At 38.4% G+C, this 26272-nt stretch overlaps 2 protein-coding genes across 5 annotated transcripts; one reads left to right on the top strand and one right to left on the bottom strand.

The window, feature by feature from the left end:
- Positions 1 to 259: 259 nt before the first annotated feature.
- zgc:64051 (leukocyte surface antigen CD53) lies at positions 260 to 6893 on the top strand. Its single transcript, XM_067520818.1, has 8 exons — positions 260 to 472; positions 1208 to 1292; positions 2599 to 2787; positions 3640 to 3714; positions 3798 to 3905; positions 4000 to 4101; positions 5975 to 6058; positions 6504 to 6893. The coding sequence occupies exons 2-8, from the start codon at positions 1230 to 1232 to the stop codon at positions 6573 to 6575; spliced, it is 693 nt and encodes a 230-aa protein (XP_067376919.1). The 5' UTR covers positions 260 to 472; positions 1208 to 1229; the 3' UTR covers positions 6576 to 6893.
- Positions 6894 to 7171: 278 nt separating this feature from the next.
- Positions 7172 to 26018, bottom strand: araf (A-Raf proto-oncogene, serine/threonine kinase). Of its 4 annotated transcripts, none has more exons than XM_067520811.1 (16): positions 25863 to 26018; positions 24298 to 24512; positions 21899 to 22002; positions 20950 to 21052; positions 20604 to 20758; positions 19202 to 19330; positions 18965 to 19109; positions 16430 to 16457; positions 16173 to 16303; positions 15844 to 16046; positions 15396 to 15572; positions 15169 to 15215; positions 14789 to 14907; positions 14008 to 14139; positions 13388 to 13537; positions 7172 to 13267 (listed from the first exon to the last, which is right to left on the bottom strand). In XM_067520811.1, the coding sequence occupies exons 2-16, from the start codon at positions 24406 to 24408 to the stop codon at positions 13127 to 13129; spliced, it is 1875 nt and encodes a 624-aa protein (XP_067376912.1). In that variant the 5' UTR covers positions 24409 to 24512; positions 25863 to 26018; the 3' UTR covers positions 7172 to 13126. The 4 variants fall into 4 exon arrangements, with proteins under 4 accessions (XP_067376912.1, XP_067376913.1, XP_067376914.1 ...); XM_067520812.1 differs by having other exon boundaries at positions 13388 to 13522; XM_067520813.1 differs by having other exon boundaries at positions 19202 to 19300.
- Positions 26019 to 26272: the final 254 nt, after the last annotated feature.

Here is a 26272-nt window from a genome sequence, read left to right as displayed (position 1 = left end):
AAGTAAATATTTACTTATATTTACCTCTCAATTATAGGTCCAAGTACTTAAAACCTACTTAAGGACAGTACTTGAGTACATGTAGTTAGTTACTTATCAGCTCTGGTCAAAATAGAGGTTATAGAGTATTTTTTCCTCATTAACAGGATTTTAACCCCTGAATTAATTTGCCGTTTCAGCTTATTTCCGAACATATGCCGTCTCTAAATATAAGCAGTGTGTCACAGACGTGTCCATTGTTGTTGCTGCTGGTATTTTGGTTTGTTCCCCATCTGCGCTTTCTCAGTCACCGAGTTTCCATGTTGCTAATGTTGTGAAAGAGGAAGTGAGAGGGACCTGCTGAAAGCCCCACGAAGAGCCGCACCATCACCAGCACAATGCGAAGGGGAAGTGTGAGCAGTAGCAGCAGCAGCAGCAAGCTTCACAAATAATACAGCTGAGAGAGCGATTAAGGATTATTCTTGTCTAACAGGTAAGAAACACACCTTTATTTTGTTAACTTGATGCGTCGGTTTGTTGGAATAGAAATGTTTGCCATAAAGATTGTTTATCATATAAAGACGTGTTGACGTATATAGGATTTAATCAAACTGAAAAAAAAACGAAATGTTTTCTAATAGTCATCGGACTTAAAACAAGTAAAGGAAAAAACTAAATTAAAAAACTAAACTAAATTAAAATATGGCCACAAGTTGTTTAGGTTTAATAACTGGAAGCCTAAGATTTGAATAAATTTGAGGGAAATGTACACATAGTTCGGATTTGAATCTTTCTTTAAACTATTTCATGTTTCTACCATTTCTACCATCTGATTATTAGTCATAGGGAGGGGTTTTTTTTTTTTTTTTTGGCTGTTGTAGTTGTTTTCCCAGAGGAAAAATGCACATAATGTACGTTGAGCTTGAACATAAAGTATATGTGAAATGCACTTTCTTCCAGTAAAGTCAGGGGGCCAAATCACAGGAAGTGAGATGTGTCAGCATTAGTTCGTTGTAGAGGCCACCACCGTGTTTTGTCAACTTATGAAGGCAGGCACACCCACTAACCTCATCTCTCTCCCCCTCCCTCACACTCACACACACTCACACACACACAAAAACGAAAGTATGCTGCCTTTGACGGTGGATCTTATCCTCCATGACTTCATATGAAGTGGAATATAATAAAATGATGGATTGGGACTAATGTTGTTGTTTTGTTGTTGCAGGTCTGATCAGAGGCTCTGCACGATGGCTCAAGGGTGTCTCAAGTGTTTAAAGTACACCATGTGTATCGCCAACTTCCTGTGTTTTGTATGTATACTCGTCCATCCAGCACAAGATTTAGTTCTTGTATATGTATTTTTAATATCGCGTTACTACACCCATGATTGGGTATGTCTGGAAATACTGTGGTACATACACCACCGGCTGTTGTTGCGTGTGCGGTTGTAAATGACTTAAAATGATCGTGGTACAAAATCAAACATGGCTGAACCTTCTGTAAAGCAGTAGTGGAAGAAGTACTCGGATTATTTCCTCAAGCATGTAGTAATACCACAGTGTTGAAATACAGCCTGCATTTCAACTACTACTTAATGTTCAAATGTAAAAGCTGATAAAATACTTGAAGCACTGATATTAAAAGTAAGAATTGATCTTTTTACATTAATAAATATTAATAAACATTATTATATTACAATAATCACTTTAATGCGACATTTACCATCCATTTACACCCAGGGGTTGTAGCTTTAGTTGTGAGTAGTGAATGCAGATCTCAGCAGACAGTTTGAATTAAAACGTTATTGTATATGATGATGGAGCTGGTTTTAATTAATTGTTTTGACGATCTTATGTTTGGAATCTAATTAGATTTAGTATTACTTTACATAGTGCTGGGTAGCTTGTGAGTTTCACAATGTGATCCATAAAGTCTTATGATTAGATTGCATATACTCTATAACGTAAAACTGTATTTAGTATTAATGTGAAGCTGAATAGTAAATGGTTATTAAAGTACAGTATTTGCCTCTGTTGGGTTAAACTTTACTTAATGTATTAACTTGCTTCCTTTGGCTGTAGTTTGGGACCTTCCCAACGTTAAAATACCTCTCAACTTGTATTTGGAAAAGCGTCTCCAGATGACATGGGGATTTTTTTCCACATCACATGATGTCATCTGGAGGCATTCTGACGTTGACCGAGACTTCGCCTCCTCAGTATGAGCAACCCAGCAAAACTGACCTTAAAGCCTCCGCCAGTTAATATCGGTTTGTCAAAAAGCGATTTTAGAAAGAAAGAAATAGGGAAGTAAAGAGGGAAGTTTAATAAACATATATGAGCAATGTGAGGTCGACCTGGAACCAAAGGAAGCAAATTAAAGTTAAACTGTACTACAGTATTACAACGCAGCAATGTATTGTACCTGACTTAAAATCATTTAATTTCTTAATAACTTCTGCCACAAAGTATTTACAGCTGTGAAATAAATGTGATGGAGTAAAAACTTGCCAATGTACTTGAGTTAGATACTCAGTGGCTATAAAACAATGATGTAATCAGGTACCTGAGGTGTAGGAGTGTGTGGCGTGAGGCTGACTCTGGTGTACGTTTTCAGATGTGCGGCGTGGGAGTGCTGGGCTTTGGTGTGTACATGACGATAAGCTTCAAGATAGCCGCCCTGACGCCTAGCTTGGCCCAGTTCAGCATATCCAACATCCTGCTGATCACCGGCATCGTCATCACCTGCGTGTCCTTCCTGGGATTCCTCGGGGCTCTGAAGGAGAACCGCTGCCTCCTCCTGACGGTACAACCCCCAAACTGATATTTGTCTCCCATGCTCGGGGCTAGAAACTACTTTGTTAAGGCCTGACTTCATTCATTTCCATATTTCCACCCTGTGGGTCTAGTTTGGTGATGTACAGTACACGAATGAACTCAAACTGAAAAACACCTCCAGGTGACATCATGCAAACCTTTTCACTTTTTTTTGGTTCTGATGATGTCATCTGGATCCTTATACTACAGAGGTTGTACTCTTGGGAACTTCAGTTGATTTCACTCCTCTTAGAAAGAAATTGGGGGAAGTTTAGTACCTTTCACATACATGTACTCCTCAAACAGGAAGTAAGTAAAATAAACTGTGAACTTGTCCTTTGAGGAAGTCACACCAGCTTGTTGTGATTTAACTTATTTGTTTTTAAATATTTGAATATCTTAAAAATCTTTAACAAATAAACATGTTTCCAATTCTAATATCTTGAGCATGATGGGAAATGTCATCCAACTTATGAAAGAGTTTTTTTCTTTTAATTAATATTTTTTAGAAATCAATAAGACTGGTAATAATCCAAATACTGTATATTATACAGTATTCAGACATGGTACATATATTCCCACTGCGAGTATTTGAAAGCATGTTACAAATTGCCCCACCACAGTCAGTTGCAAAGCTGAACTTTGTTTTGTCAAATTTCCATGATCTCCAACTCCCACAGACACATGATAGTAGGATATTAAAGTTGAATAAGACCCATGTTCCATTAGAGCAGAATTTCTTTAAATTGCTAAATATTTTGTGCTACTGTCTAATATCTGAATGCAATTCAGAGAGCAAATATATAACACGACACATTATTGGGAAATTTACTCTCTCCAGTTTTTCCTGTTGCTGTTTTTTCTGATGTTGGTGGAGCTGACTATAGCATGTGTGCTACTCGTCTACGAGAAAGATGTGAGTACCATCAGTGCTTCCACTGTTTTGTGCTCATGAAGTGAATCCATTATGGACTGCGTGTATCTCCCCTTAACACTTAGATCGGTGACTGGGTGAGCAAGGATCTGACGACAGGGTTGGAAAGTGCCAAGGGAAGTACTAGAAATTCAACAGAATTATTAAATGATTGGGATCTGCTTCAGAAGACAGTGAGTGTTTCAGAGCTGAGACATTCTGACAGTTTCCATGAAGATGTGACAGCAGGTGATTTCATTCTGTTTTCTTCTGAATCCTTTATTTCAGCTGGATTGCTGTGGAGTCAAAAATTACACCGACTGGGGAAAGAATGTTCCTGCATCTTGCTGTCCGGAAAAATGTGATCATCCAAACAATTACAGACAAAAGGTAGTTGTTACACATGTGACCAGCGTAAAGACTCCCTGTTTCTTTAAGAATCTATATTTTAGGACATTTTTAGCCACATTCAGTAAGACGGCTTTTACTTTTGTTGGTTTACTGCCGTTTGCATGAATTTCCGGCTCCCGGCTTTATTTTTGAAGGTTTCCCAACTTTAATCATAGAATCAAAATGTTCAACGCACGGTGCTCATTAATGTTAATCTGTGGCCGTTTGAGTATATGACAATAACTAGTTCGATTTTACGTTTAGATTGCATGGATCACCCATTACCACAACAACTGTAGTAGCCTAATCTCTAAAACTGAAAAGACAACGCTGTCTGATTTGGCCGTTAAGGGGAGAGTTAAGGGAAACTTTAATGACAAGTTAACAACAGTAAAACATAGTAAGAAAATCTGCTTTTTTCATCCGGTTATAGTTGTAAAACCCTCTACACAGTTAAGAGATATTCTCGGTTTTTCTACTGTAAAAACACGATAAAAATCCTTTGAATGTTGCAGGTCTTGGTATTAGTAGTACAAATCAACCCCGGAGACCCGTTTTCACCGTGCCATTATTTATTTAACTAAAATCAAGCCAACAAGAAAAGAAAAAGCATGTAGGCAAAACCAAGTACCCCTCACCAGGGGAATCGATTAACTGATCATCAGCAGGTCTGCAGACGTCTCTTAAAGAAGTAGTTTTTGCTGTTTGCTGGTCTGGTCTGCACATCATTGTGGAAAGGGTTATAAAACCATTTACAAACAGTTTGAAGCTCAGGCTTCTACAGTGCGAATGCTTATTCCCAAGTCGAAAGCATTTGAGACAGTTGCCAATATTCCCAGGAGTGGATGTCACTTACCCTGAGGTCTCCGGCGGCGCAGGGCTGCTTTTTTTTATGCAGCCACAGGGCCTGGGCACCTTGAAGTCACTGAGCAAACCATGAACTCCTCTCTATACTAGAGAACTCTGGAAGCAAATGTGAGGCCATCTGTCTGACAGCTAATCGAAATTAATCGAAATTGGGTCCTGCAACAGAACAAGGATCCAACGCAGAGCCATAAATCTACATCAGAATGGCTGAAGAATAAAAGAATTGAGGTTTTAGAATTGTCTAGTCTAAGTCCAGACCCCAACCCAACTGAAATGCTGTGGACCTCTGTACATAACCAGATCCAATGACCTTAATGAACTAGAGCAATATATGTCAAAATCCCCCCAGACTGATGTGAGACATTGATAAAGTCGCACAGGAAACACTTACTTCAAGTTAGTGCTGCTGGAGGTGGATCTACAAGCTATTGAATCATGGGGGTATTTAGTTTTGCCCACATTTTTTTTTTTTTCAGCTTTATTTTTGTGAAATAAATATTGGCACAGTGAAAAAAGTTATATGTTGTATTGGTCTAATACTAAGACCTGACTAAGAAGTGGTAATTACTTTTCAATATATATCTGTTGAAATTTTGACAATAAGGTGCCTCTTAAAAAACACATCGGATTCATAAATAGATTAAGAGGTTTAAATTTAAAAAATGTAGGATTTACAAAAACAAACAAAAAAAACCAAAACTTTTCTAACTACTTGATTTTATCATCATGCAGTGAAAAAATAACATATAGTTTTGCCACTGGATTATTACCAACCCGTTTGAAAACAAAGTACTTTATTACAAGTGGAGTTTAGTTGATCGTCTAAATATCTTTGGGTTATGTGCTACAGGATTCTGTCAGGTTTTTGGAGAAAAAATATTGACAAGCTGCTTGACAGAAAACAAGAAGTGGCAACATTACAAAATTTCTGGTCAGATGTTGAGGATCATTCTTAGACTTGACTTTTTGTTACAGGTCATCTCAATATAATGTTCTCTATTTACAGGGTTGTTTGGACAGTATGAAGACTTTCTTTGAGGAAAATTTCCTAAACACTGGCATTTCTGTCATTGTGCTCTGCGTTATTGAGGTAAACCAATATTGAAGCTATTAAAAGAACAACTAGGTATAATCAGAAGCTCTGATGTTTTTAAGTTCTGACAAAAGTCATTTTAACTTCAACGCACTAAAAAGTATGCAATTTGATTTTTTTGAGTGTAAAAACGTTCATTTGAACAAAATTCCCAAATGATGTTTGAGACAGATAAAACTGACCCGTGAGCAGAATGATACAGTAAATTTACTTACTGGAAATGATGTACATAGTGTCATTTTTACATCAACAGTGTCACATCACATCATGTAGTTCTGTATTAGCAAGAAATACTGCTGAGTTGATTTTTTTTTTTTTTTTAATTCCACCCCAGAATGTCAAAAATCCCTCTGTGCCATTATATCCTACATTCTGACCCAAACATGCAACAATTGTATCTGTTGTATTTTATTAATTTGATTATTTTCTTGCCTGTTGCCAGGTTTTGGGAATGTGCTTCGCCATGACGCTTTTCTGCCACATCAGTCGATCTGGACTCGGCTACAAGTTATAGACTCCAATTACCCAGTTTATCTTACCTGCATTACATTGTCACTGTTGTACAGTTCTGTTCTTAAAGTCATGTGCAGGCGGCTAAGAAATATGTTTTTGTGAATATGTAGACTGCTTAGTTTTATTGTGATCACATTTACCCCTAGTTGAGTCTGTGTAAAATGAATACACGTGAACAATAGATTGGATTGATTGAAATATATTACAAGCTGTTAGGACTGTACATTGTCTTCTGTATGAACATTGTTTCACAAACCTTTCACTGCAATAAAGTAAACAATAAAACAAATAAATTTTTGTTTACACTGTTAAAACTGCACTGTGTCTTGTTTCTTTGACTATCTTCATGTAACTCGATGAGCAGCATTTCCTGTCTTTAGCGACGTAGTTCAACCAATCTGTGGTGGAGCCATAAATTTAACCACTTCCTCTTTTGTTCAACTATGAAATCATTCCGTTAAAAAAAAAAAACTGTCAACAGCTGAAAGTTATTTAACATGTGAAGAACAGTGTTTAACTTCATTTCTTTACACATTTTCAAGGAGGAACTCCGCCAAGATCGTCCTCGAACAAAATGGCACAAACTGGAAACAGATGTAACACGGATGAATTTATTTAAAGAATAAATCCTGTATCAATATTTTAAGACAAAAAAACTAAAAAAATACTAAGATTTCCTTTACAGCTTAAAATAATTTTGTTCTTTTTGAAACCATCACACAAAAAATAGAAACAAGTACAATTTTTTTGGAATAAAAAAAATGTAACTGTACACAGCAGTATATACCATTCATTGCAAACCGAACACCCCTGACACCTCAGAAACTATAAATGCATTATTGCAATTTACTTTACAGATATGAAATAAGAAAGAAAAAAAAAACACTAATCTGATTTCAGCTCTAAAACATACAACTATTAACTCTAGTTTTCCCCTCTGGTGCCCCATGAAAGCCACCAGAGACCGCACGATATATTTTCTGTCCATGGATGACATCATCTACAATCCGCACTCACAACAAGTGCTACTCAGATGTGCTTTCTAAAAAGCGAGTCCCTCTGAGTGGCAATGTTCTATTATCATTGTTTCACAGGAAACCTGGTCCAACATTTTGTGAAGCTCTCCTGGATCTTGGGTCATGGTAATAAAAACAAAAAACAAAAACACATTCCATTCTTGCTATTGCTCAACTGTTATAAAAAGCAGCTCATTTAGAAAAGATGACTTTATTTCATTCAGCAGCCTTAGGCGATTCAAATATGTAACTATACTTAAGGGGGGGAAAAAAAAAAAAACACAGGCCAGGCTCACATTGAACACACCACGCACCAAAACAAGTTACTCTTACAGTATTTTAAAGTGTTGCCATTAATAAATGCTATCGTAGTGAAACCATATGAACAAAATGTTGCTAAAACTAGTTATTACAGTTAAGACAACTAGTTTGATGTTTAAAAGAAAAGCCATTAGTACGAACTCCTCCATTAAATCGGAATAAAAAGTCAGTTGAAGGAACAGTACCGTGCCTTAAAAGAACATTCTGGATGGGAAGAGTTCCTAACAATGACATGAACGGTGATCTCGCTCTCCCTCACTCCCCTTCTCCCCATTTAATCCACTTTAAAGAGCCGCAGCTGCAGACGAGAACATCTGCAATGACATCAATAAATAAGAGAAAGACAGCAGCAAAGCCTTTCCCAACCCTGGTTTACACACCTCCCACTACAAAACCAAAAGATCCACTCCCCCCCCCCCCCCGCCCCCCGCCCCGATTCACCAACATAACTGGAATAAGAAAGAACAGGTAGGGTTCCCAGCCCCTAGTATCATAAAATTAAAATATTAAGGTTTACATGTCTGATCTGCTGTCAGTTCGTTAATGACTCACAATTTATATCTGTTCTGCTAAATGTTCAGTCACATCATATACAGTATAGACAAAAGCACAGCCAGTTCACATGACACCAAACACCAGCACTTACATCACCTGTACTGCTGTTATTAGTATTTACACTCGCAAAAGTATCAGAAAGCTAATACTTCCAAGATTACCAATTTAACCAGGGTGCTGTCAAATCGACACTGATCAGTTCCGAAAGCACAGTAGAAACCTGTATATGTAATGGCATGACATGGTTTTGTAAAACGCAAGATGCAGTGATGAGTTCCATCGTTATTTTTATGTCAAATAAAAATAACAGGTAAACATGGCAGAGTGCTGTGGAACAATGGGGGGAAAAAAAGGGCTCTGATTAAAAACCATATATAAAATGGGGCAATATAAGGGGAAAGAGACTGTAAGATGAGAAAACCAACCTCACCACCGTTTTAATGTTTTAAATCATCATGAATGTGACTGTCTTTGTGAGCTTCAGGTTGAGGAGCCAAAACTGAGGGGGTTTTTTTATGGTCCAACAATGTTGTGTTGGACTTTCCTCTTTAACTAAAGACTGAAGAAAGACTAAATCGTGACCCGTAACTCTTGAGAAAATATTGGATGAGAAGTCATTAATGTGCCCAGAAAATGATACTATATACACACACACAATCCCACGGTAAATGCTTGATGAACACAAACTATTATTTAAATTTCTACCTTCTTGAATTGTCCGCTGTATTATCATTTTTAGTCTGACAATAAACCGTAAAACACCCAGCTAAACTGAGAGCTATCCATGTGTCCCCCAAGCAAATGGAATCAGATGCTGGTCAGAAGCATAGCTGTGTGTGTTTGCTGCTCAGGCATGAGCCATTACTCCCATCACGCTAAAACCCATTCTGATGATACTGAAAGCTCACTGTCAACAGCGTGATTGAAGTAGAAGCTTAAGCTTGTGTGTATAATTAAAAAAAAAACATTTTTACATTATGGCTTGCATTTGTTTCCAAAAAAAACTTTGACAACTCCCAGAAAGCACGTATTCATGCGATACTGCGTTGAAACCGAAGATGAAGAAACCAGAAAAACCGACAGTGGCAGAGGCACTAACAGCTTGAAAAGCTTTAAACAATGCTGCACATCCTACAAGTGTCATGGATCAAGGATGCAGAGAGGGGAAGCCGCTCCACGTTTAATAGTTATGTAAGGCACTATTTGAAATATAATGTTGGCTGAAGGTTTTATATACTGTGGTGCAAAAGTTTAAGATCACATCAAAAGTCTAATCTTGATATAATCACGGGGCCTGACGATTTAAAAAAAAAAAACAAGTTCCGACATAAAATATGAAATATTTTTGAATCTGCACCATTTCTAGCTCATACATCAGAACATGTATGTTGTAGATTATGTTCTAGTACTGCTGCTATGCCAGATCTCCTAGAGTTCTGTCCATTGTAGCATTAATTTAGTTTTCTTCTTAGATGTTCATCACAAAAGCGTCTAAACCAGTTAGGGGAAACAAGATCGAACACTTTAGAGAGACACACAGAAAGTAAGTCTCTCGAAACCTGCAGACTGCATCAACAAAGAGTCTTGCCATGTTTCTCACCGCCACAATTATTCTTGGCAATGATCTGCGGCAAACATGATTCATTTTTATGACATCTGAACAATGGCTACACATTTGTTTAGTTGAACAAGCCTCTGATGAGATAATTAAATCTACCTAGGTACAGAATCTAAAATATCTATATTTTTTCGTCTTAAATCTTCTGAATATTTCCATATATATATATATATATATATATATAAATATAAAAGATGTTTTCATGTGCTTTCAAATTTTGTAACCGCAGTGTACAGCCATATTTATTGAAAACTATTAATAATAATATCATAAAGCCCCATCTACCTGAGCATGATCTAAGGGATCAAATGAAAACAGCAAATTACCAGACGTTTCTGCCACATGAAGATATTAATCAAATAATAGAAACTAAATTACAAGACAAACATCAAAGTCACCAACATGCCAGAGTATAGATGCCATACACTGCATAGACGCCACGTACCCACTCTGGTTTGCCACTGCATTACAGTGATACGACAGGTTTGCAAACACTGCCTCTACACAATAATCACTTCGATACTGAGGAATCCAAAAATAGGCAAGTACACATTGAAAGGGATGTTCGTGCGTCCCACACATAATTTGGCTTCTTAAACATTCGTGCCAAGGAACTGAAACATGCTGATGCTGACAATGACAGACACTTCCAAGTTGAAAAGATAAGGGTGGGCACAAACATGTCAACATCGCTGGCTGGCTCACAGTCTTTGGAGTTGAGGCTGAACACAGATGCATTACTCGTATTAAAACTTGCCAAATCCCTGCAGGAACGGTGGGATGAGCAAATACACAGTTTGACTGTCCAAATTCCTTTATACTGATAAAACTCCCGTTTCACCAGTGGAATTAGCCATATATGGGTGGGTCACAATTTTATTTCACCTTCACCCACATTACCCAGAGCTGCCCCGGTAAGAAAAGCTTCAAATTCTTTTTTCATACTGAACACAAAATCGCAAATTCCTTTTTCACATGTATAATGGAGATGTTTTCAAGGAGAGACTTGTCTTTCAAAAAGCACAATTTCCCTGATTTATATGACTTGTCAGGACTATAAGACTAGAAACGGAATTCCTGGGGGTGCAGTGCCAACACTGCCATCATGGATGTTTCACCCTGCCTCCGAGTGAAGCCATTTAGAAAAGGCTGAACACGTCTTACTTTCACAACCTGTCATATAATGGAGTTCATCTGAAGCTTTCAGAGACCCTGTAGTGGTTAAGATCACCTCACATAGTGCATTCAAACAAAAGCAACAATTAACCCGGTTCCTTGCAACGTGATGCATGTCTACAGTACTATAAGTAGTATCCACACGTGCACCCATCAGCCACAACCTAAAAACAAATGTGGATAACATGTGTGGCTATGCAGCCCCATACGCAGCAAGTGATGTGTATTTGATGCTATATTAGCCATTTCGTGTGCTCAGACCAGACGGGCTACCCTTCATCTCCCACCCATCGATTTGATGCGTGACCCTGTCGTCAGTTCGCTAGCTGTCGTTCTGTGGACCACTTTTGGTAAATGCTGACCAGTGCACAACGGGAACACTACATAAAAGCCTGTTGTTTAGGAGATGTTCTGACCCAGTCGTCACAGTTTGGCTCTTATTAAGGTTGCTCAGATCCTTGGACTCCTCCTTTTTTCCTGCTTCCGACACATTAACCCTCAGAAGCCAACTGTTTACCTGCTGCCTAACATATCCTAGTCCTTAACAGGTGTCATTGTAACAAGATAATCAATGTTATTCACGCCACCTATCCGTGGTTCTAATGTCAAAGTTAATGGGTGTATATGTCAAACGGATATAGATGGCTAATTCATAGTGGAACATGAACAGGTAAATACATTTTAGGTCTTGATTTCAAATTGCATGTAGCTGTGTGCTAGAACAGTCAACTGTCTCATCTCCTAGGTGCAGACAGAAGTCAACAGAAAGTAAAAATGTAGCAGCAACACAACTAAGATTTGTCAGTTGCTCTTTAAGTTAAAATCTAATTTTGGGAGCAAGTCTCATCTGCAACACTGCAATCTGGAGCCTCCTACAATCTAGTGCTATGCTCTGTTGAATGCAGGTGGTTTGTTTGTCATTGTGTGTGTTGGCATAGAGCAACAAACTGAAGTGATTTTTAAGATTATATGTCAACGTGTCAATGATGGTTTTACATAATTACTTGCTCAAACAACAACAACAGCGATCTACCGAGCTGATCTATTGAACCCTCAATCGTTTATTTCTTTTTTGTTATAAATAATCAACATTATTGCTGAGTGTTTATCCTCCACAGATGTAAAAATATTTGGAATATTATGGCTTAGAAACTGTTGTACACGCTGCAAAAATATTTCTCCTGGCAACCTAATGCTATATTAAGTCTGAAACTATTACAAAAGCTAAACCATATTCCAGTGGAGTCAGGTAAATAACAAGCTACATGAAGTCTGACGCCAAGAATTTGTTTGAGAAATTGATAACAATTAAGGTAGAAGGACATTTCTGAAACCCTCTGCTATTCTGTTCCCAATTAATACAGTTTAAAGACTAGAAGAAAGTAGATTACAAAGCGTCTCTCTACCCCTCACGCAGCAGTGTGTGAACGGACAAATGTTTGATTTGGATCTACAGCCAATAGTGTCAGGTCCTGCTGGGATAGAGGTTCCACCTTCCCACAGGGGAAATGTCCTTTTGATGTTCGATCTTTTGTTATTCTTTGCAACATTTTTGCAAAATCAGGTCCGATGTGAACTAAGTGACTTGAGACACAACTATGTGCCATTTTCAACAAGTTATTGGTAACTATGATTAAGGTCGTTTTGATTTGCAGCAAACCACTGTGTTTCTGTTTTCCAAGCATTTACTTTAACACCATCTGTGCAGCTTCACTAAGCTATTTCGTGAAATTTTTTTCTAAACTTTTTGCATAGTTCAGTGTCACAAGCTGTTAATCTTCTCTACTTCATCTTGTAGGTTTGAGCCATGGGAATGTTGATGTTTTGGACCGGGTGACAGTCTCTCGGTCCACTGTTGTAGGAAGCTTAGAGGGGCAACAGCCTGGTGGTGTGGAATAGGAGGGGATTCAGGTCCTCAGCATGGACGGCCCGATGGAGCGAGGGCTCTGAGCGACTCCGCTCAATTTTCGGCAGCAGGTCTTGCACCTGCTCTATGGCCACTAGAATCTGATAAAAGAAAATCAAGTAAAAAAAAAAAAATCAGAAATTAAATGAAGAAAACTGACAACATAAGATATATACATGTGTTAAGCTTCGTCAGCATGTTTTGTTGTGCCCAGCACTCACCTGTGGAAACAGGGGCCTCTCATCACGTTTGAACTTCAGGCAGTCAACAATAAGCCTTTTCATTGACTTGGGGGAGGTACTATACAGCTTACTGAGGTCAGGAGACAAGTAACCACGTCCAACCATAAAGATTATCTGACAAAGAGAAGACTGTTACCGAAAGTAACAATGTGAGAAACGCTATATATGATGGCTGCCCCCATCCTTGACTTTTTCAATTGCCATGAAATGGGTGCAGACATGGTCTGTATGAACGATAATGGCTTCGGTGTTCCCACCATATCACATTACATAGTTTATGTTGTCTCTCCCTGACATTTCTTCCATTGTTTATTTAAATTCTTTAAAATGTAATATTTTAACACTGTGGCAAACTACACATCACACTAAAAGTCTAAAGAGTAGAGCAGGATTAGAACTCAAGCAGAATTAATTCTCACCACAGTAATGTTTATAGGTACAAGCTAATGTTATCTGACAGCCAGCTGTTCCTCATGCTCGAAGATTTAAAGTTTGCTTACTGATTTTGTACCTAATGTTTCCAGGTCAATTGGATGATCAGATACTCAGGTCAAGACTGAGTCAGCATTGTGTTAATCCCAAGTGCAAAGTGAAATAACCTGGTCTCTGTTGTTGATATTGGAGTAAGGCAGGGTCCCTGACATCAGCTCATACAGAACTACTCCATAGCCGTAAACATCAGACTGGAACGTATATGGGTTGCTATCCTGCATCCGGATGACCTCAGGAGCCTGAAGACACAACGAACAAAGCCACGTTTTTTGATCATTCCTTAATCTTAAAGTACTTTAATAAAGGATAACTGGTCATTTCCTGAATTGATAGTATGTTGAAATCAATACTCTACTGTACTGGGTAACACAATTCTTTATTCCAAAAGTTGTGATTTCAACCTATTTTTAACCAATGTTGTCCCACATGCACTAAATTGCTTTACCTTCGTACCGCTGCTAGTCAGCTGCACACACATGACACCTCACACAAAAGTTAGGACAAAAATTTTTATGTCCAAAAATGAATCTCTCTCCCAGTGGACCAGTGTGTCTGGCAGATGTTTTCTAATAGGTTTTGAACAACAGTGGAGGTGACACAAACAAGCTAATCCACTGTGCAGGCTGATACACACTAAATGTGAAAAGAGAATATTAAATGTTGGTTTTGAATATAAAAATTCAAACATATCTGAAGCTCTTCTAACCTATTTCTGTCCTTGCAGCAGCTTCCAGTATTGCAATTACCAATTTTTTTTAAATTAAAATATGCCAGCATTACAAAATTATTTATTTCATAATGAACACACTGCCTTATTAAAAGGAAAAAAAAACGTGTGTATAAGACTGGTGGTGACTAAGTTGATCACACAGTACATGAGAGTCTTACCATCCAGAGAATGGACCCACTAGGTTGTTCTACCTGTTGAGAGCCACTCCACCTAGACTTTACCGTTGCCAAGCCAAAGTCCCCGATCTTCACAGTCCAGCCCTCATGAAGAAAAATATCTAACAGCTGTGTTCAGGAAATATTATTAAAAAGCAACTGCTAAATAAAGTTGTAGTATTAGACTGTGTATGTTCTAACAGTGGGGGAATGAAAAGCTTAAAGTTAGCATTTTACCCTAATGCTGACTTCACGTCTAACATGAAGTCCTTACATGTATGTGGTTAGAACTTAGCAAGATAAAGAACTGTGATAAAAATTGCCATTGGTGTGTTCACCGTCTAAGCTAAATTAAAATCAACCACGTGATACTAAAAGGATACTGTTTGATTTCAAATCTCGATGAATGATGTTCTTCGCATGAAGATAACTGAGAAAGAGAAAAAAAAAAACATACTGAATAACTGGTTTCATCCGTGCAAGAGAACAGGCAGAGAACAGGTGTTTGAAAATAACATGCCTGATGTTCAAATTTATACTTTTGCTTATGAAATGTGAACATGAATGAGAATGTGATAATTGGGAAAAGCCAACTCCCAGCAGGTCTTACTCCATGCCCTGTGCCGTCTGTCTGGCCACATCAATGCGACGCATAGTGTCAAACTTTGTTTCTGTTACGTGCAGATGTCGATACAGGCTGCTGCCTTCACACCATTGTGTGATGATGGCAAAATTGGGCTTAGTCATGTAGCCCATGAACAGCAGGATGTTGACGTGGCGTGTCTTCCTGCAGAGGACAGAAACGATAAGTGTGACAAATTCAATTGTGCCATTCAGGTCAGATTATAATAAAAGGTACAGTTATGCAATCATCTTTATGTCAATTACATTCAAGTTTGATAACAAGTGTATTAGTCAGACTTCTTTTATTGGGGTATAGACAAATAGTGACAGCTTTTTGACAAAGAATGAAGACTTTTTTTAGTTATACTGTGGTTGTCAGTGCCCTTATATAAATACAACTAAAGGTTATTTAAAATTCAGATAGCACTACTCACCTTAAGACCTGCATTTCATTTTTGAAGGCCTGCAACTGCTCAGGTGTTGGTTCGGTGACTTTAAGTATCTTGATTGCCACGTCTCCATGCCACTTGCCCTTAAAAACTGTTCCAAAAGAACCAGCGCCTATTCTCTTCTGAATGGTGACTTCCTTCGAGTGGACCTCCCAGTAGTAACTCGAGTCTCTGTAGCCTCCTCGGTGCTGAAACAACACATGGATTGAATGGTCTGGACAACAAAACAACACTACAACTCAGTCACTGCTGACTTTCTGTACAGCTGTTTGAAGGCAATAAGTCGCCTGTGCATAAGGTCAAAGACAACATACCACTTTCTTTTTGTCGTCAGAAGATGATGGCTTACGCTCCTTGTGCTCTGAAGGAGACTTTGGTGGTTTTCTACCTGGAGAGCCAAGAGAAGAGGGTGGGCTGGTGGAGGGCTTCGGTGAGGGTTCTGGACCTACATATTTAAGAGAGGGCACAACGAAAAATGAGTCAAAAACATGTGTTTTAAACACACACCCACACACACTTGAAAATTCTGAAAGATGAGAGAACAACAACAACAAAAAAAAAAACAACGCACCCATTGTGTTGTTGAATTTTAGTGCTTCCTAAAAAAGGGGGAGATAAAGCAAGTTAATTCACACTTGACAATTTGGTTGACAGGTTAAAATCAATGTCAAGATCAATTTCTCTGCTCTAGTTTGTTACATAACAACAGCGACGTTTGGCTTCATTGTTGCAGGGTTGGACAGTATATCACATGAAACTATATATAATTTCATGCTTTCCATAGGCCTCCGTCATTGCTCCTCTCCCATTCTCCGCAACACTCGGACCCTGCCCTCTGCCACATCCAATTTCCACAGATAGATTTCTCCTAGAGAATCCTGATTTTCCTGTTGATTTCTCTGGCATAATCACGTTTCTACTTTACTCTTTATGAATAAAGGCTGCAGACAGGGCTAGCAGCAGACTGAAAGGCTTTATGAAGAGAGCAACACAACATAGAGCAATGCCTACGCATTTTTAAATGACAGTCTGAGTCTGCAGAAGTTTAAATAAGTTGCTTTCCACTACATTGGTATTTGAATTCAGACAGTTTGTTCTGTAGAGCTGCAACGTCTCTGCCTCTTTTACATATGAAATCTTGGACAATGTCCGGACAAATCAGCTCAGGACATTGGAAGGAAGTGGAAAATATTTATTTTACCTCTGCTAATATTAGCAGCTTCATGTTTTAGCCACAAATGATCTTTGTTGTTTTTCAGATTAAAATGTTAAACAGCAAGTCTGCTCAGCTGTCGCTAACTAATGCTAATTTAATGAAAGGACTGAAACTGTAATGTGGTTTTTTGTTTTAGGTGTGTGTACTCTCTACAATTAGGTTGAGAAACAGGCTTTAGCACGGCACCGTTGTGCATAAAACAAAGAGCTTTTATGAGGTGAAATGCACCATGGCATTGAACATACAGTTTAGACTGTTTCAGTAGTTCGGACACACAACAGACTGCTCAATCTCACATCAGCTGACAGTTAAATTATTACCATTTATACTTCTTCTTTTTCACCAGTTAGTATTATTTGGCCTTTCTTGTGTTTATCTGACTTTGCAAAGCATTCACCAAGGCCTTAAGACCCTTTTCCACTACAGCTGGGTCAATTTCTCCATCATTATTTACCGAATGTTAATCCACGTGTTTAGTCCACGTAGAGAAGGTTTCTTACTAATGTAGAAGCAGGGTTTACTCATAACTGGTGGCCCAAAGATTGTCATACAACAATCTCTGCAGTGGATAAACATTTATTCAATTCCACGAACACGTTAGTCGTATTAATTCCATAGTACACGTTCACACATACACCGAACAAGGTAAGAAACTGCGTACCTCCACAGCTACACACTTAACTTTCCACCACTACTTTGTTGCTCTTCACAACCTTGTAGCATCAATAGCTGTGCCTGTTCTTATAAGTAGAAGAGCTGCACAAACTTTAACCAACCTTCTATCTACACTGTTTTCTAAACAACTTGGTCCCCCAAAAAAAAAAAAAAAAAAAAAAAAGGAACACCACACAACATGGTTGACACTTTGTGTGCCCCTACTGCTTCCATTGGATTTAACAGGGAAGCTGCAGCCAGGTGCTGCTAATCTTCAACATTTGATCCTCACTAATGCTTTAGCAGATCCTTAGACCTTGATAAAAACAGAACTTCTCACAGTTTAATTCTTTAGAGCATTCAGGTGTGTTTTTTCCCAATCCCAAGAGGGACAAAAATAAGAGTCTTAGAGAAGCAATTATTGCTGCACATCATTCTGAAGAGGGTCCTAAAACCAAACTTCAGTGACAATCTTATTCACAAGCATTCAATAAAGCTGCTGCAATCTTCCAAGAAATGGACATCCAATTACATTGACCCCAAGGTCAGACACCTAGAGGAATACAAAGATACCCCAAGAGCTGCATCTCAGATCCTACAGGCCTCACGAAGCATGTCCATGTCAGCACAATAAGAAAACCACAAACTTATTATGGTTTGTTTGTAAGGATTGCCATGAGAAAGTCTGTTCTGCCTAAAAAGAACATGAAAAGCATGACTTCTGGAACAATGTCCTGGAGACACTTAAAACCAAAATAGACTTCTTTGTCCTTATTGGCCAGCAAATTGGGGGGGGAGAGAGAAAGAAAAAGAGGAGACACATGCACCTGAAAATACAAGATAAAAGAATCAAGTTTTTAGAATAACCTAGTGAAAGTCCAGACATCAACCCAATTAAAGTGCACAAGACAGCTGTACACAAGTGAATGCCAAAAAAAACTCAATGAACTGCTGCAATGTTGGAAAGGAGAATAGGCCAAAATGTGAGAGACTGTCATACAAGAAATGATGACTTCATGTTATTGCTGCTTTATTATGTTTTCACTTCAAAAAACACAAAAGGAGGTACTAACTTTTGCACATGACTGTAGTAGAAACAATGGTAGTAGTTTTGTTGTTGTCTTAACTCTATTGCCCACCCCCATGGGCACAACTGTATTTTTCCTTTAACCACTGACCACACACAGTAGATGTGATTGACCTTTACTGCAACAGGGCCAAACAACAAGCACTGACCTCTATGATGCTGACACCAACAGGGCCCACTGTGCTGACCATATGAACATTGGGAGTGGAAGTGGAGCGATGCCTCTGTAGAGACTGGCCCTCTCCACCAGGCATGGGGAAGTGAAAGGCTGAGGTGGGGGACAAGAGGTCCCTCCTATGTAACAAGTAAAACAAGTCAAATTTGTATTTAAAGCTCAGTTGGACACTTTAATTGGAATAGAATATGCTTAGAAGGGGGATACTTACCCAGTAGGCTCTGGGGTTAAGGGTAGATTGCTCTGTGATGGGGAATTTTCTGGCAATAGTATTTGTGGGTACTCATCTGTGCAAGGATTAGCATCACACCTAGACAAAACATAGGAGAGTTGGACAAGACTAAAGAGGTGATGGAACAAGGGGTCAGAAAATAAAAACAGTCATTATCTGCCATTATCTGATAAGCAAACACAAATATCATGATACAATATGTATAGAATATAAAGAAGAATATAAACATTAAATAACCAAAAAAATATGATGTTCTGGGGCAATGCAGCTTCCCCTTACAAATGCTAGCTGTAGGATCTTTACTTTCAAAATTAAATACATAAATAAAACACACCAAAAAGAAAACATTCCCATACTTCGTCTCAATCATAAAAGGTACTTGGTTACTTAAACAAGTAAATACACTGAAGCAGTTGCACTCAAAATTATTCAAGCCCCATTGTAAATAAGTCGTTCCTACGACTCGAAAGTCAAACTATCCGAATAAAATTACTCATAAGAGCAGGTATAAGAGCAGGTCTCAAGCACACATGACGCACCTACTCTAGGAGCTATATTAGTTGCACCACGGGTGCTTCACATAAAATAACCAAACTGGAGGGTTTCTTCTTCTTCGTCACGTTTGACTGCATGTTAGAAATACAGCAAAGAAATTTTGAAAAAGGTTAAGAAAAAAAACATCACTGCCTTTCACAAATAAGGAAAAGTATACAATTTCCTATAGACATCTTTTGAAGCATCACTTGCAAGTTAAAGGAACAGTGGCTGCACTACGTGGATGTAACAAAAAAGGGAAGCAGTCAAGGGCTGCAACTAGATTTCCGAGGAGGCAGGTGGAGAAAACCCCTGACATCACTGCAAAAAACCTGCAGCAAGACTGGGGCAACGGGCAACGTAGTTTCAGTTACTACAATAAGGCACATATTAAAACTGAAGGTTTCCATACTGACCCAAGAACCACAAGAGTAATCAGCTACAATTTGCTCAAAATCAAAACTACAAAACTGTTGGGATGCTGTTGAGTAATAGAATCTTTGGGGCGATTGGATCAAAAGATATAGTTTCTCAGGGGTATAGACTGAAGAATACCCTGCAAAGGACACCCAGGCCTGGTTGCAAAAAAAAAAAAAAGTCCTGGAAGTTTTTAGATGGGCCAACACAGTCACATGATTTAACCCCCATAGAAACTCTCTAGTGGGATTAGAATAGTTGCTCAGACAGAGTTGCTTGTAACAGTAGTTGTGTTGCACTATTTAAATTCTTCTTGATTGATTTGTTCATTGCAAACAGCTGTAGATTTTGCCAATACACCTTATCTGCAATGAGGAAGAACAATTTTGACTGCAACTGTACATGCAGCAGAATCATGTGGCTAACTCACCGTTTGCTCACAGTGTCCATGTCCACACACACAGTAGGGACCTTGCTACTGCAGTGCTGGTGAAATTTGTATCCACATGTCTGACATCTGAAGCCATTAAAAAGAAACTTGTGGCAAAAATCACAGTAAGCTAGCTTGAAGAAGGTTTTCCGTACCTGCAGAGATAAAGAGGTTTAAAGACTTACTTCTACAGCAGCAATGTTTAAAATGCTGAGGTAAAAATGATTAAAAACTAACAGCAAAGGTAAATTTTTTTTAAGTTGCTAATAGGTTTGTGTTTCGCAATAGATCGTAATTCAGAGAAGACACAAATAAACACAGGGTATGCAGATTGCCAGTCACTTACAAAGTTGTGCATGGTGAGGGGAATATCATCTAGGACCTCAACTAACAGCTCCTCTCCAACCAGAGGAGTGATGTCCGTGTCCCAGTCTGTGAGTCTCTTACGACTGTAGAGGAATAAACATGAAAACTGAAAAATGTCTAAACAAGGTTTGTACATATTAGCAGTTTAACAGAGAATTTATATTGAGAAAATAGCCAACATTAGCTAATTGTACATCATGAACTCATTCCTGGGAAAATGGTATCATGTTTACCTTATGTGCTGAAATACAGTTAGATTTCTTTGTAACACATAAGTAAGTGAGCCTGAAACGTCTTAAATGAAAAACTGTGCAAAATTGTGGTCACTGACGATGGTTTTAAAAAGTTATCCTTAGCTCAAGCAGTGATTTCAAGCCCAGAATCATGTCTGTTGTTAATTTACTGCTGTCTGAGGCCCTGAAGATCACAAATATTCAATATTAGCTTCTGGCCTTGTCCCTGGTCTACAGAGATTTTCTCTGGAGTTTCTGACATTTATAAAAACATTTTGTACCACAGATGCTTCTATGAGGAGATAGTTTGGTGTGGATTTTGTTGTGAAGCCTGGACACGAAAGGATCGAAGATGACTGTTATTTCCATATCACCAAGGTATCACAACCTTTCTTTGATTTAATTTTGTTGTCTTCACTTGCCTCGGCCACCATTACTACAGCTTGTGTACTTGTAGGCATCTCCAAGGAAACAGGGACATTGCCATTTCAGTGACAGCAGAGGAAGTAATAATATACATTCGATTCGATTTAGAAATCTTTCACTTTGTTAAAAAAAATAAAATAAAAAAAAAAAATAAAACTTGATTTATTGCCTAGCCCTAGCATAAAAAAGGTGATGGGGAATGCAACACATTATCTATCATTATCCCTATATAGTCTAGTCAAACTTTCATCGACACCGATTCAATCTTACCCTTCCAAAAGACGAAATACAGCACAGCAGTCTTGGCTTAGGCCTCTCACTTTAAGAGCTTTGTCTAGACTCTCGTACACAGTCTGTCCTTGGCGAACATTCACCTAAGAACAGGAAACCAAACAAGTGTGACTTTGAAAAGACATTCACACATTAGAGGCATATTGAAAGTACTGATAAGCAAAACACCCACACTGTGACAGAATACTGCCCAGAATCTTTGGTCAATTCATAATGCTACCTATCATTTCGGACCACAACAGAGCCTCTAGCGATAATAATGTGGGTCAGTCAACCACAGCTAATGGTTGTTTGGTGACATTACATGGTCCATGAGTCAGTGACATGTATAGATTGGCCAATGTAATAATCATAGTCATTAATCCTTTAAAAAGATACTCAAATACTATTTAAATCAACCATGTGTTTGGACAGTCTTCCACAAGGGAGGGGGTCTTTCTCTCACACACTCACTCACACACACCCCCTAGAGGTGAATCCACAAAGAAAAGTGACAATACTCAAAATTGGTTTAAAAAAAAAAAGAAAAAACAAAAAAGAGAATTTAGCTGGAGTCTGTGTTGGTGAACTGTTGTAGTTGTATCTCTTGCTCTGGTGTCAACAAGGGGTTGTGTGAAATATCGCAGCAAATATAGCAATAAATCAACTTATGCGTTGAGTTGACATGTATGCAGGATTTACTGAGGTTTATAACTGCTCTGCATTGGAGAAGTATGGATATGTAGCGAAGAAAAGAACAGATTGTCCTCCATACATTTACTACCATGCACAATCATTATCATTCAGGTTACAATTAAGCACAAAGCAGCTATGACAGAACAGTTTTTCAGAAAATGAAAATACACAGATGCTTTATTAAGTTCTGCACGATTTGTATTGTGCAGATATAAAAAATATATCTTATTATATATCATATAAAAAATGCAATAATCACCGATCAATTAACACTACTCATAATGACAAAAGTGTTTTTAAACAAAATTAAAAAAAAAAAATCTTTTCAAATTTGTTAATTCTGTTTGTTTTTTTTTTGGTCCTTTTGGCTTATTCCGTGAGTTCAGGTTCGCCACAGCAAATCATTGTCTGGCACAGTATTCACACCAGATGCCCTTCCTGATGCAACCCTCCCAAATTTCTACCAGGCTCGGACCGGCACTGCACAGCTGGGGATTGGAAAGGGGTTCAGGGTCTTGCCCAGAGACACTTCGACATATAGCTGGGACCGAGGATTAAGGACTGCCTTACCAACTGAGCCATTAAGTCTGTCATTTACAAAAGTAAATAATTGTGATCAGGAGCATCACATTTGCTTCAGTTGTCAATGACATGTATTTACAACCGTCTGGAGTCCAACAGTGCCACAGAACAGACACATTTAGGATAAGCACACACCTGTGTATACAAGGGCCACATTTTGCAGTTTCTATCTATATTTTCACACCTAGCCAGAATGTTTGTGTTTGAATACCTCTGCTATAGAGTAGTGGAACAGCACAGATTGATGCAGTCAAACCATCTCTAAAACTTTGAGTGTTTCCAGGAACACTGTTAAAGCAAAACACTATAAAATTAGCTGTACAGAGCTGACCAAGAACCCAAAAGTCAATTTGACAGAGCTTCTCAAATTTTCTTTAGAGATAGGAGAACCTGGCTAAGGACAAACATCTCAGAACATTCTGCCTACTACCATACCTACAGTGAAACCTGCTGTTGGCAGCATCATGCGACAGGGGTGTGCTTCTCAGTAGCACAGACAAGTGACACTGGTAAGAATTGAACAAATGATAAATGCTACCAAATAAAGAGAGGAAACTGGAGGACTGTTCACCGACAATGATGCAAGTACTAACAGAGCACGAGAGGATTTGTCTGGAAGGAGGGGGTACACTGCCATTGTGTAGGTGTGAAAAGCTTGCGTGATAGACTTACATACTGAAATTGCTTGTAAATGAAAGATTCAAGTTTGTAATTTCTAATACATTATTATATACTGTTCGGCTTTGCCAATATTAGGTAGTGGGTATAGAGTGACAGCCAAAATAACAAATTGGATACATTTAAATAAATCTACAACCAGATTAAGTGTAAAAAGTGAGAGGCTCTGAATGCTTTCAGAAGCTACTGTATATGTGATAGGAATTTTAAATTAAATATGCAGAAGATGGTGGCGAGAACTGTCTGTGAAACCTGACACCAACTGTTCACTAGATTACTTGTTAATGTGCTGTGAAATTTTTTTTATTTTTTTACTGACAACCATCAGCACTTGTATAATTCTGGTTGTCATTAGCCAGTAACATTAGACAAAAAAAACTTTTCAAAAATGACGTCTCCATTTGTAGCATTAATATAGCGAAGTATAGAGTTGATTGTCTCACCACTGTCCTCTGTTTGTTGGGGAGGTAGACACGAATGGTGCCCCCACCTCGGGGTGTATCCTCCGGACTAGTCTCCCCCGAGGAGGAGTAGGAGGAAGAGGTGGAGGACATTATGAGAGGCAGGAGGAGCTGGGGGATGCAGAACTTGGACACCACAAACTCAGGGGAGTTTCATGCACGGTGGGGTCCAGAGGAATTAACACCTTACTCAGAACCTGTAACAATATAGAAATACATTTGACAAATGTATATATTTGGTGTAAGGTTAAGCGAAGGAAAGGAAAAGGTCATTGTCTGTCTTAAGTATACCATTATACCAAGGTATAGATGTCTTGTTGAGTAATCAACTAAACAATCATCAAGCACAGAAGCCCGTTTCAAATATACATACAATGTACATTTTAAATAAGCACTATATGGGAAGATCATATTTATAAAAAGCACACAGCCCAACTGTAATTGCCTCTAATTGAACAGAATTTAATCAGAACTCTGGTGTTTAGTAATATTATGAATGTTAAGAATATAATGCAATTATAAATAAATACAAGTTATGTTTAAAAACATAGCACACTGATTTGTTACACTCTTTAGTTGCTTATGGCTAATTAATTGTGACAAAAAATTGCATCCAATTAGTAGAGTGAGAGTAGAGTGAAGAAAGACTTGGGTTTTGGGGTATGACGTTCCTAATTTCTCAACACTACCCTTGGAAGTAAAAGAAAAGATGCTAACAGTGACAAACCCTAAATCTTAACCTTAACCATCCAGGGTCGATAATTGACGTCAAACCAGGTTTTGATCTGTGTAACGAGATAAAGTTACAAGGGAAAAAAAAAAAAGCACGTACCGGGTATCAACGTTACTGAGTCATTTACTAGCACAAACGATGACAACGTTTACAGCTAGCGTTAGGATTGACGTAACACTTATTTACGTGAGCGTGTTAGCTATCAAGCATTAAACTCGATTGAACCTAAAACGAAAGAGTCAATCTTGGTAACCGTACTCGCATGGTGCTAACATTAGCTGACGTTAGCCAGTTAGCTTCGCAAAGGATTTGGCTGCAATGCAATATGACATTTCGAGTTTTAGGAGGCCGTGTTTCTCTCGGGGTGCCAGTTAAATGAATTTCACTGACTAAGGTTACCAAACTACTTTGGATAATAGTAAATACACGAGAGCTGATATAGTGGCTATGTTTTCGTATGTTTACGATGTTTTCTGTAATTTCATCTCAGTTCGACTTCAAACTGTGCTAGCTTACGCTAGCTAAACTCTAAAGTGGGAGTGAGATTATCTTGCTAACTCGCTTTACTGTGTAGCGCTTTGATGCTAACGTTACTCCTAGCCAACTAACATAAGCTAGCCAACTTAGGGGGGGTTACCACCGCGTCAGCTTGTTGGCTAACTTCTGGTGTCTTCCTAACATAGACAACCGTGACAAATTAAACTGACATGCGTAAACAGCGCGATATCATTATCACTTTATATTAGTCAGGATGATACCATACACCCTTCTGTCAAAGCGCATAATACAGTTTCGATACAAGTTGCACTCTTACCTGTAGCAGCCATCTTGATTTCTCTCAATCTGAAGTCGGATCTGCCAAGAACTTCGGGGGAAAGCGGAAAAACCTCCGAAATGCTCGATCTTCATTGGTTGATTCATGTTGCTGCGTTTTTTTTTTTGTTGTTTTTTTTTTTAATTTGACAACACCAGCTGGACATATAAGGGGTGGGAACTGACTGCACTGACTTGTCATGTAAATGAGGTGCAAGAAAAGGATAATCAATTCATAGAAAAACATAAGGTCATATCATCAGACGCAAACTTGCACTGTTAATAATTAAGCGTGCATATGCTTCTTTTTAAAATGAATGTCTTGAATTAAAATTATAATTTCTTCAACCACAGGCACTGAGCCAATGCTGGTCATTAGAAAACCACTTTTATTACAGAATGGCGTAACAG

The sequence above is a fragment of the Channa argus genome, chromosome 11 (genome assembly GCF_033026475.1).
Source record: "Channa argus isolate prfri chromosome 11, Channa argus male v1.0, whole genome shotgun sequence".
Lineage (NCBI taxonomy): Eukaryota > Metazoa > Chordata > Actinopteri > Anabantiformes > Channidae > Channa > Channa argus.
Note: the sequence above shows the minus strand (reverse complement) of the source record. Positions and strands in the feature narration are given on the sequence as shown.